The 12,822-nt window shown below is 34.7% G+C and overlaps 1 protein-coding gene across 1 annotated transcript in view; it reads left to right on the forward strand.

Annotated features, from left to right (window-relative positions):
• Positions 1 to 2,110: 2,110 nt before the first annotated feature.
• LOC140439067 (low density lipoprotein receptor adapter protein 1-like) overlaps positions 2,111 to 12,822 on the forward strand; it is a 39,363-nt gene continuing 28,651 nt past the window's right edge. Inside the window, exon 1 of the mRNA XM_072528722.1 lies at positions 2,111 to 2,333. Within this exon, the coding sequence (XP_072384823.1) occupies positions 2,288 to 2,333 (46 nt within the window). The 5' untranslated portion in view covers positions 2,111 to 2,287. The remainder of the gene's footprint in view (positions 2,334 to 12,822) is intronic.

A 12,822-nucleotide genomic window follows, 5' to 3' on the forward strand; every position in this document is an offset into this window, starting at 1 on the left:
TCTGCATATGACGATCTGATGATACCTAATAAGGTTGAAATACGTAATGTTTGAAGTGATGAACGACATGTGGCATACAAATCGTAGATTCCCTTGTCGACTAATTTATCAATATGTCAGCTTTGCAAGTTTTAGAAAGCGGAGTGATAAAAATTTGAATTTAGTTTCTCTAAGTAGGAAATCTTAAGATTTCTAATGTTCTGTTGAGAATGCTTGGATGGAGGAGAAAAGTGACAAAAAAGGATAAGATTAAGAATAGATATTTGAGGCATATCTAGGGTGGCACCAATTGATGCCAAAATGTGAGAGTATAGGTTGAGATCGTGAGGGTATCCCCAACCTCCGATATTAGTATCACCTAAGATAGAAGGTTATGAAGAAATTTAACGAGGAAAACCGACCACGTAGTAGGATAAAGCAAAGAGAATGACAACATTCAAAAATTGTATGTGTCTAATTCAAACAATATAGAGATCGTGTTAGAGATAAATCTGATAAACGAACTATCAAACCAAACAATGAAAAGAAAACTTAAGAGACTATTTCCAGAATATTTAAGAAATCTGGAGCAAATCAATTATAGATTGCTACCTGCTGCAAGCCCCTATTTTGCAAAATCTTTTGCCGTAACACATTTTACAGAAAAAAATATAATTGCAAGTATGAATTTTGCATGCACACATATAGAAATATATATACAGACACATACATTAACATGTAGATAAAAGCATCCATATCTCGGTGTATCTATTTCAGATATACCCACTAAGATATAGTGGTTGAAGTAGGTAGAAACCTAGATCTAATGGCTTTGGTGTTGGTGTTAAAGATATCTATTTTGCTATTTTTTAGTATTATATATTGCACTGTCTTATCATGCTGTTTATGGGCAAGCAATATGTCTCACAAATACAAAACAGCCCTCTATGACTTAACCTTAAGTTAATCGTAGGTACAAAAAACTTCATATAGTAAATGAAGAATAAATCTTTATATTTTAAATTAGTCACGACAACATACTGCGTTCATTCTCCGTCTCTGTTTCAGTGTTACAAATTTAAAAATTTCAAGCATACTTCTGTAAGACACCAAGTAAGGATAAGAGTTATATTTTCTAACATGTAGGTATCTTAAAAATCTTTTTTGTACCTTTTCAACTAAATCTATATTTACTTCTGCATGATATGCCCAAACTACAGAAGCATACTCGAGGTGTGGTCTAACCAACGAGTTGTATAATTTAATTATGCTATCTGTCATCTATGTATAATATTTGGCAATCACATTGTTTTTCTACAACTTTCTTAATCTTAAAATCATCTGCAAACATTAAGCAAGACGAAAATTTGAGACATCTAGAAAGATCATTTATAAAGCAAACAAATAAGAGTGGTCCTAGGTTGCTGCCCAGAGGAACTCTTGACGTTACCAAATATTCCTATGAGAAAGAATTACCAACTTTAACTCGTTTTCTTCTATTTGTTCGATATGTATTAAGCACAATCAGTGAAGATTACATCCATTTGCTTTTTAGTGTTTATGGCCTCTGCAGCAGATTGTGTGAATATACATAAGTTTGTTATTGTTGATCTATATGATAGAAATCCATGTTGATATTGATTGAAAGAATTGATAAAATGTTGTAAAGGTTGTTATATAAGATAGATTTAAATATTTTTGTATGACAATTTAAAATACTAATAGGTCTGTAACTTTTTACATCATTTATATTACCAGATTTAAAAACAGGAACTGTAATGGTATCTTTTAATTTTGTAGGAAAGGTACTAACTATACTCTTGAGTTGGCTGTAAATTGCAATAAATAAATAAAAAATTACAGGTTGCGATTTTCTTTTTAGTTTTACAAACATATCGACGTATCCTCCGTCGTCCACGTCCACCTTAATTCGGATCTACCTGTATAAATAAAATCTACTGTAGATATATTTGCAGTACTGGTTTTGTTATAATGGCAGTGAGGATAATAAAAAAATTCCTTGAACACAAGGAAGCCGTCTATATTTACAACGCAAATTATTGCAACATGTTAAAGGTTCACGTCACGAAGAATCTTTTTAGTTATCATTGTACCAAGACGTATCAGCATCCACTTGTTTGTTTTTATTGAGCGTATACACTTTCTTGCGCATTTGTTTATTAACTATTGTACCACTCGGTTGAAAAATCGCTAAGCCTACTTTGGATTCGGCTTTCGAGCGATAATATAGTCCGGAGAATAGTAGTTTAGATCGTGTGAAGCAGTTTAGAAATCCAATTTAGGTGCCATGGCCTTTTTCAAATCGATGTGGAAACCAAACTCGAAGCACGAAAGTAAGTTTTTTATGTTTCACTATTTTGTGATTGTGTGGTGACCTCGGTTGTTGCATTTCAAATGACCAAAGAAACTAAAGGTCAAAAATGTTACATATTATGTAGGTTAGACAATTTTAGACTTCCTGTATTTAGCTGATTTATCTATAGCAGTTAAATCACAGTTTTTATTTGTTATTCTTCTAGTAAAAATCATGTTTTCTATTTTGTGGATCTTTTCTGCAACAAGACAGTCATTTTAGAATAAATATTTTGTTTGTACTTTTAAAAAATTGACACTTCAATATGGTAATTATTTCGCCCGAAAAATATTTGTACATTTTTTGCCATTTAACGAATATTATATATATATATATATATATATATATATATATATATATATATATATATATATATATAAAGTATTTATTATAGTATATAACATCATCATAATTCTTAGAGTATTCTACCGATTATGGTACAGCCCTTTTTACATAGTTGTTCTTCATTTCTGCCAACGATTGTGTAATACTCGCTTGTCTGCTGCTCCATGCTGTTCCTGTTTTTTCTTTATGTTAAAGTTCCATCTTAAATTTGGACGTCGTCTTGGTCACTTGATGCCTTTTGAATACCACAGTGTAATTCTAGTGGACCATCTATTGTCAGTTCTACTTGCTAAATGTTCCGTCCACCGTCATTTTAATTATTTTATTCCCTGTATTACATCTGTAACTTGGGTTTTCTGTCTGATCGAGTCAATTCTTCTGCAATCTCTCTTTGTTATGCCTAACATGTATCGCTCCATTGACCTTTAAGTAACTTTGGCTTTAGCTTCTATCTCTTTTTTTGGTGTCCAAGTTTTGTAGCCTTATGTGATGATTGTTACTTTGATCGAATACTATTTTCTTTAGGTTGAGTGACATTCTGAATTTGAGTATTAAAGTATTTGTAGCAAATGCTTTGGCTAGTCAAAGCTTGGGATATATGGAATTGAAAGTCTTCTTGAAGTCCATGAAGCTTAAGGCTATCGGTATTTCATATTATTTAACTCTATTCATTGCTTCTCGAAGCGAATGGATATGATCCAGGGTACTGAATCCACTTCTGAAACCATCTTTCTCTCTTAGCTGTGCAGCATCTAATCGTTTGTTAATTTGTTGTTGATGATCTTTGTGAATGTATTGTATACGATTCGTAGTAGACTTATGAGTCTGTAGCTTTTTATATCCTCTTTGCTACCTTTCTTATGAATGAGAATAATGTTTGCTGCATTTCAGTGGTCTGGTATGCATATTGATCTTGAACAGTTCGTAAATATACCTACAAAGATTTTCCAAATTTTGCCAACGTTTTGAAGCAATTCTTTATGCCATCTATTCCTGCTGCTCTAACGCTTTTCATTTTTGTAATTATCAATTCTATTTTTTCCAGAAGGACTTCTGATATATCTTCTTGGTGTCTAGTTGCTTCTTGAAGTATATCATGGCTTTGTATAGTTGGCTGCAGAATATAGCCACGAGTTGTATTACTTCATTTCTATCTCTAATCCTGGTGTTTTCGTTTGTTAGAGTAATGATTTGCTTCCCAATGATTAATGCTCACCTTGTTTTCTTATAGCTTTTCTTGTTTTCAATTGCATTTTCTATCATTGTATTTTCATTGTAGTCTTTCATTGTATTTTCTTATGTCGTTCTTAATATTTTTTCTTATTGCCTTACAGAGTTCTATATATTGTATTATCTATAAGTTGCTACTTACTTTCATTCCTCTTCTTTGTTTTAGCATTATTCTGAGTTTATCAGACAGTTTCCTATGTTCTTTTTGTTGTTGCGGGCCTCCAATTTCTTTAGTACTATCAAGGGTCTTCTTCTTCCTTCTTGTATGTAGGCTTTAAAGCCTGTTTCTTCTTCAATATTAGACTCCTAAATTGTTTAAATTACTGCACCATCTTTTTCTTGGTCTTCCAATACTTCTTCGTCCATTTGGTGACTTATCTTGTGCTATTCGTACTATCCTATCCTCTGCCATTCTACTAATGTGTTCGTTCCACTCCTGTTTCCATTTTGTCACCCATCAATTTATGTCTTCTATGTTGCATGCTCTTCTTATGTTTTCACTTCTCTCCCTATCCAACAGACTTTTCTCTGATATTCGTCGAAGTATTTTCATTTCTGTTGTTTCTAGTAGTCGTCTCGTTTTAGATGTGTCAGGTCTTGTCTCCGCCGTGTATGTTAATATAGGTTTAATTTCTGCTTTATAGATTCTTGTTTTTGTATCTTGTCTTAGGTATTTATTCTTCCAGATTGTGTCATTAGGAGATCCCGCCACTTTAGTTGCTTTTGAGCTTTGTTCTCGTACTTCTTCTTCAACATCTCCGTAACTAGTTATATCTATTCTCAGATATCTAAACCTTGCTTCCTGTTTTATTATTTTCCCATCAATTTCGATTTTACATGGTAGTGGGTATTTAGATGTTGTCATACCTTTTGTTTTTTCTGATGATATTATCATATTGTATATCTTGGCTGTTTTATTAAAGATGTGTGGTAATTTGTGGAGCTCGTCTTCTGTCTCGGCGATTAATGTGGCGTCACGTCGTCTGCATAACATAATATTTGTATTTCTTTGTTCCTCATTCTGTAACCATGACCTTTACGTACTGATTGTATTATTTCGTCCATTAATATATTAAAGAGAAGTGGGCTTAACGATTCGCCATGTCTGACTCCACTTTGTACTGGTATACACTGTGTTAGTTTTCCATTTATCTTTGCTTGTATTCAATTATGGAAGTAGATGTTTTCGATGGTTTGTATATATAGGTGTAAGACGTCTTCTACTTCTACAGTACTTTCTCCACCGTGTTTTAGGAGCTCGTTGGTTATTCCGTCTGGTCTTGGTAACTATCAAGGATGATTTGCATTAATTGATTGCTGTCCGTTTGGTCATGTAATCTGTCATCGATTGTCCTTTGGTAGTGATCTGAGTTTTCATTTGATTGTTGATATTTATACCGTTTAATGTTGGTTTTGTGATTAATTTTATTCTTTTTAGTTTTAAATCTAGAACAAGTTTTGCTCTAAATAGTCTATGGTCTTTTATTGTAGCAATCTTGTTGTTACTTGAACTGACTGAATCAGTTTTCTTTCCTTTTATTTCTCTCACCGATTCCATACTTTCCCATAGCTTGTTTCTTGTCGTTTCTCATCCGCATTACATGCCCTATCCATCTCAGATGTCCTTAATATGTTTTACGATATCAGGTTCCTGGTACATTCTAGAAAGTTCGAAGTTGTATCGTCTTCTCCACACTCCATTGTCATGGATTTTATTTTTGTATTTCTCGATATAATTGTGGATGTAGGGAGGAGATTTTGTTCAAAATAGCATTGTTGGTCGTGCAAATTCTGCGGTTTATCTCTGCAGTCGTATTATTTTCAGTGTTAGGGAGCGCTTCCAGGTATACAAATTTGTTCACTCCCAACAATATTGGTGTCATCAGCATAGGCCATGATTTGCACTGATTTATGCATTTTTGCACTTTTTCCAGAGCCAGATTGAACAGTATACAGAAGAGAGGATCTCCCTGGCGTAGCCCGTTATTATTTTTTTAAAGGTTCAGACAGTTCTCCTAAATCCGTAACCTACATTAAACTTTTCAAGAGTTAGTTTTATTAAATTGGCCAACTGATTTGGTATTACTAGCTCTTTCATTGCTTTGAACATTTCTCTTCTATTCACAGATTCGTAGGCTGCTTTGTAGTCTATAAATATGTGATTAGTATCAATGCCATATTCCAGTGTTTTTTCCATCTGTTTCCATGGGTTTTTTCCAAATCTGATGAATTGTCAATTTACTACCTCTGAAACCAGCGTGGTATTTTCCTATTGTCCGTTCTGCATATGGTGCCATACGGTGACATAGCGCTGTGGAAAATATTTTATACGTTGCATTTAGAAGCGTAATTCCTCTGTGGTTAGAGCATTCCAAGATATCTCCTTTTTTGTGTATGGTGCAAAGTATTCCAATATTCCAATCTTTGGGAAGGGATTTCTGTGTCGATATTTCTTTTATAAGCTGCTGTAATGCCATTATGCTATCATGGCCACCTTCTTTATATAGTTCAGCTGGGAGATTATCTATTCCGGGTGATTTGTTTCTGGCTAGTTTTTTAACTACATCTTTAACTTCAAGAATCGTTGGTGGTTCCTCTTCCCACTCGTCTGTTCCCCTTACCTCATCTTTTTTCTCTTCCAGGTTTTTATTCAGGTTGTATCGATCTCAAAAAATATAGTTAACCCCGGGGTACCCTTTAAATTGATGGCTCGAAATCATTTACGGGTGTTGAGGTGTGCCATTTATATACAAAATATCTAAAACTACTTTCAGTATAAATTAAACTCTGATTACTCAATAATTACAGCTGAATTCTTAATCAAGGCTCTAGATTCCATCATTAACAGTACATTACATTTGGAAGAGTATATCGTTATATTTGAATGTCTGTCCTCCTCGCATTCATCGTAGATGTGCTTGAAAAACTTAAGCAATCTACTTCTACAAGAAGATTTGTTAACTTTATGTAAGTGAATGAACATTCCCAAATTTCAGGCTACGAAAAACTAGATCATTTTTCGCGAATTCTTCAAACGTTCTAAATGAAAATTTAAACTATTTTTTCAATATAGAGGTTTGTAAATGTGATATAGTAGGACTTTAAGTGTGGTATTTCCTACTGTATATCTACTTCTTCTTCTTCTTCTTCTTCACTGGCTTTACCACTCGGAGTGAGTCTTCGCCGCATCCACTATCGTCCTCCATCCTCTACGATCTTGCGCTTCTATGTTCCATTGTTCTACCCCAATTCTAAATAAATCGGCTTTAACATCATCCTTCCATCTTTTTCTCGGTCGGCCTACTGATCTTCGACCATCTGGTCTTTCAAGAAATACTATCTTTAACACTCGGTCATCCTCTGATCGTATTACGTGATACGCCTTGATATGTCTAACTATCTTTTCAGTTCCATACAGAGTCACCAATTCAGCATTCCGGCGTCTTCTCCAATCCCCTGCGAATTCATCTCTTTGAGGGCCAAATATTATTCTGAGAACCTTTCTTTTCTCTTTAGCAGCTTCGATCTCAATAATTTTGAAAGGGAGTATAGACTGAGACCTCTTTTTCTATGTGGTTGTCCGCTGTGATTATCGCCCCAGGTATTTAAACTCCTTTACTACTTCGAAGTTGTGATCATTAATACTGATGTTCTGCCTAACTCTTGGTCTTGGATTTTTGGTTACTACCATGTTTTTCGTCTTTTCTTCATTTATTCGGAGACCCAGACTACCCGTTTCCTGTTCGAGCTGTGAAAACACCTCTCTCACTTGTCGTGTAGAATGCATGACTGCATCTATATCATCAGCAAAGGCCAGCAACAGTTTTGATCCTTGATCAGCAAATCCTCTTGTCAGATCAGAAAATATTTTACTTATTGCATATTCTAAAGCAAAATTGAACAAGGGGTTCCCCTGACTAAGTCCTGAATTTATACCAAATGGCATCGATGTTCTGCTTCATACCTTTATTTGCGCATATGAGTCTGTCACGCACATTTGCGTTAATTCAACTAATTTTCTTGGTATTCCCATTTCTAACATTACTATCCACAATTTGCTTCTTTTTATGGAATCGTATGCTTGCTGGAAATCTATGAAAATTTGGTGCACATCGCGGTTGAATTCCCAGTTTATCTCTAATATTTGTCGGATGGTAAATATGTGATCTATAGTTGACCTTCTAGCACGAAAGCCGCATTAGTAGTCGCCTAGAATATGTTCCGAATATGGTGTGAGCCTCTTTAGCAAGATCATTAATAACACTTTATATAATATGATGTGCTAATAAGCGATATGCCTCTATATTTTCGGAATTGTGCTTTGTTTCCTTTCTTATATATGGAAATTATAACGCTAATATTCTCTTCTGTTATTATTTCATAACAGTTGCCTGTTTTGTTTGTCTTAATACGTTTATTTAATTTAATTAGTTATATATACACTCTATCGATTCCCTTTTTCTCCCCAGTTTACGAAGACACAGTATCACATGGTTTCTTGTCGTAAATATAATGTGTTATTGACTGTGATAAGTAAGTGATTTCTACAACACTCGTATTAAATTAATCAAGTGACCAACGCACGATTTAAAATAAATATTTTTAGTTTTGGCGTTATATTTAGAGACAAAACAATATCTTGAGCAACATTTGACCTCTTTAGCCTCGCTTCATATCGTGCATCGACTTTTGCAATATTGAATGTTCTTGACCTTCAAATATTACGTGGTAAAAGTCCTATCTGTACACACTTTTCCATGAATCACTTGCATCACATCTTGTGAGGAACTGTTATATTATATACTTAATAAATATTCAAAAAGTTGTTTAAAATGTTAAAGATGTCATCCTATTATTAGGTGATTTACCAAAAAAGCTACTGTACATAAGTATACAGAATTCGCACAATATCCGTATTCTTTTATATTGTTCGTTGGTGATAATGTTTCAGTGTTTACTACCGAGATTGGCTATTGACGCTTAGTCTTTTATGTTCTGTCCTTTCTCAAGTACATTCTTTCTTGATAAAATGGTCTATCGAGTATTAGTGAAGACATTATATGTCACAGATCTGCTAAAGCACCGAGGACTTGTATAATAAATAGTTAATGAAATGTTTACAATAAGTCAATTTGGTGCAGTACTTTCTTTACTTTTTTACATTTTTATAACTTGTTCAATGGTTCTTCTCTACCAACCATCTTTCAAGATTTCTATCTTCTAGTTTATTAATTTTTTTTATATTTTTAAAACTTTGCGTGTAGTCCATCTTCTTCTTTGTGTGTTGTACTTGTTTTCGAGTATTGACTATCGTTGTATTAACAAGCTGGTGAAATGTCTCTTGGTCGACAGCTACATAAAACAATGCCTCGACCGTTTCGCTTGTCCATTGTCTAATGTTACGCAGCCATAACCGTTGTTTTCTTCCGACCCAGCGTTTTCTTTCGATTTTGCCCTAAATGATATTCTTCTTCTTATAGTGCCGTCTGCCTATGGAGGTTGACAATCATATTGGCTATTTTTATTTTTAAACTTGCTAAATGGTCAACAGGACCTAAATAATTTAGGTTCTCTCAATATATGACCGATGTATTGGATCTTTCTGACTTTAATGATGTTGATCAATTCTCGCTATTTGTTCATTTTCTCTAATCTAAAGAATTAATTATTTTAGTTTTTTTATACAAATGTAGTCCATTTAGAATTTTCACAGTTAACAAGTGCCAAATTGGTCACCGGTACTAAATTCCTTTCTTAATCCTGCCTGCTTAATTTTTGTTATGAGTCGTATTGAGTAATGTCATTGGACGATAATTTGTTGCTTTTGTCGCCTTTTTGCACAATAATTACGTTACTACATCATTTCAGTCTTACCGGATCTTGTCTCGTAGTATTTTATTAGCAGTGGGTTGATACCGGGTTGTTAACAGTGAGTGTATTTACAAAGGAATTTTCTCCAATCTCCAACTTTCTGTAGTGACGCCATCTTTTTTTATTCTTCTTTACTAATTTCTGGCTGGATCTCGGAGTTTACATTCTTAATTTTACAGTTCATTAACCTATTTAGTTCTTTGGGTGGTTTTTTACTCCTCTAATATCGTTGGTAATATTTTTGTTGCTTATTTTTTCCATTACTGTTCTTTCTTCTTCTTCTTCAGTGCTTTATCCGGTTCGGATGTTGGCGATCATCAAGGCTATCAAGGTTTTGTTGACTGCTCTGTCTCCTGACAAATACTTTACTCTGCATAACGAGTTGAAGAATTCGATATTCTTCGTTCCGTATCATGTGGCCGAGGTACTCAAGCTTACATTATTTCACTAAATTAAGCACTTTTTTTTCTTTTGTCATGCGCTGTAGGACCTAAACGTTGGTGACATGAGCCATATACAATATTTTTAGTATCCTCCTGTATATCCACATCTCGAAGGCTTCAATCCGCTTTTCTGTGGCTTGCGTCAGTGTCCAGGCTTTAACTCCATATAGTAACACTGGAAGAATGTAGCACCTCACTATCCGCATCTTGGTTCCCAAACTGAGATCACTGCAGCACAGCAAGGATCTCAACTTGATAAATGTAGACCGTACCATTTCAATTCTGAAACTAATCTCTTGAGCGTAGTACCATTGTGAGTTGAGGGTAGTTCAGAGGTAAGTGAATCTGTCGACTCTCTGCATCTCTTCGCTACCTGCCATTAGTGCCCCGGGATCTAAATTTGCACGGCTCACAACCATAAATTTAGTTTTCTTAATATTAAGGTCTAGTCCGTGTGTTACGCTCACAGTTCTCACTAGGTCTAGTAAGGCTTGTAGATCATTTAGGCTGGTTGCTAGTAACACAGTGTCATCGGCGTATCGGATATTATTGATGTATTTACCGTTCACTCGGATTTGCATCTCTTGGTTTGTGAGGGCTTCATTTTCTCAGAGTATATATTGAAAAGAGTCGGCGAGAGCACACAGCCTTGCCTTACTTCTCGCATGATCTTCACTTGGTCGGTCAGCTGGTCTTCGACCTTGACTTAAGCACGCTGGTTCCAGTATAAATTCATGATGATTTAAATGTCCTTCTCATCCAATCCTACTCTTTAGGCGGCGACCATCTTCTGGAGCTGACAACGGTCAAATACTTTGGCGTAGTCAATAAAGCAAATATAGACATCACAACTGACATCGCGGCATCTTTGAAGTAAGACTTGTAAGTTGAAAAGTGCTTCACATCTACCCATGGAATTGCGGAATCCAAATTGCACTTCACCGACATTTTCTTCGCATTTCTTGTAAATTCTAGCATGTGTGATTTTAAGAAAAATCTTACGTGCATGACTTGTAAGGCTGATAGTTCGGAAATCTTCGTTCGTTTTTTTTTGGTAGTGTTACAAATGTTGACAATAGCCATTCCTCTGGGATATTACCTGAATCGTATATGGCGTTAAACAGTTCAGTTAACTTCTTCGTGCTCACTTCACTCATCACCTTAATAAGTTCAACGGGTATTTCGTTTGGGTAATAAATAAACGAAACAGGTCCAAAATCACAGCAACTGAAATGGAGTTCATGAGAAGAAGCTGCAGAGTGACCAAAATGGATCGCATCAGAAATGAGGAGATAAAACAAAGAATGGCAGTAGAACAAGACATACTCAGTTACATCGAAGAAAAACGTTTAATTTGGTATGGACACGTGAGAAGAACAGATCATACAAGGTAGATAGCAAAGATTTCGGATTGGAGCCCAATAGGAAGGAGGAAAAGAGGTAGACCCTGAAGATCATGGAGGGATGAAGTGGAAGAGGCCATGGAAAGACGAGACCTTAGAGGTGGAGAATGGCAGAATAGAAAGGACTGGAGACATTAGCTGAAAGAAGGAAGGCAGCGACAGCTGTAAAAATCCTTGTATAGATAGATAGATAGGGTATTTCATCCAGACCTGTGGCCTTACCATTCTTAGACTGTTTTGAAGCTGCTTTTACCTCGCTTTCTAGTATTGACGGCCCTGCCATGCAATTTATTTCTGGAAGGTTACTTCGGTAGTCTCAGAAATGTTCTTCGATGTACATTTTCCAGGTCACCAACTTCTCCTTAACTTACTGTTCTTTATATTATTTATTTCTGTTCTGTCTAGTATAGGTCTCAGGCATTTCAAGTTTTTATTTTTTTCTATGATGGTTTCGATTTTTTCCTCCTGGTTCTTTATTTTTTGCTCTTTTGTTAATTTTCTGATGGTTTTATTCAGTTCTATAATTTCTTAACTTCCTCTTTGGCCTATCTCTATGTTTTCTTCTTTCTGTCAATATATTTATCGTACTATTAGAAATGTACCTACTGAGATACTGCAAAAACCAAAAGATCCACATATATTCAACAAAAACACAAATTGGGTTGCTTTTATAGAAGAATTAGATGAAACAATCAAACTAAATGTTTCTCTTCTGTTAAATGTAAAATAACTTCTTCGGTAAAATAACTACTTCGTATATAACTCCATTTATGAATAACAATAAGTATAAGGACGAAAATTTAATTATTGTAGTTAGAGAAAAAAATCGCAGAAAAATGGAGACTTCACAAAAAATGGCAAAAATTTAGAACTGCAACGAGTAAAAGAAACTATAATAGAGCCACTAATAAATCCTTTACAATAAAAAACACCTTTACAGACGATTGAAAACCAAACTATAAAAACATACCTGGAAAGTCTAACATCTACAAAAAATCAACCTATTATGCTCTTTGGCGTGAAACACGAAAAAATCAAGCAGTCTCCTCAACAAATACCCCCAATAAGAGACAATTCTGGACTCTGGGTTAGAAATAATAGGAAAAAGGCAAATGCATTTGTGGAATATTTAAAAAATATTACAGAACGTTGCCAAAAAGACAAAAAAGACATTAAT

The sequence above is a fragment of the Diabrotica undecimpunctata genome, chromosome 4 (assembly GCF_040954645.1).
Source record: "Diabrotica undecimpunctata isolate CICGRU chromosome 4, icDiaUnde3, whole genome shotgun sequence".
Classification (NCBI taxonomy): domain Eukaryota; kingdom Metazoa; phylum Arthropoda; class Insecta; order Coleoptera; family Chrysomelidae; genus Diabrotica; species Diabrotica undecimpunctata.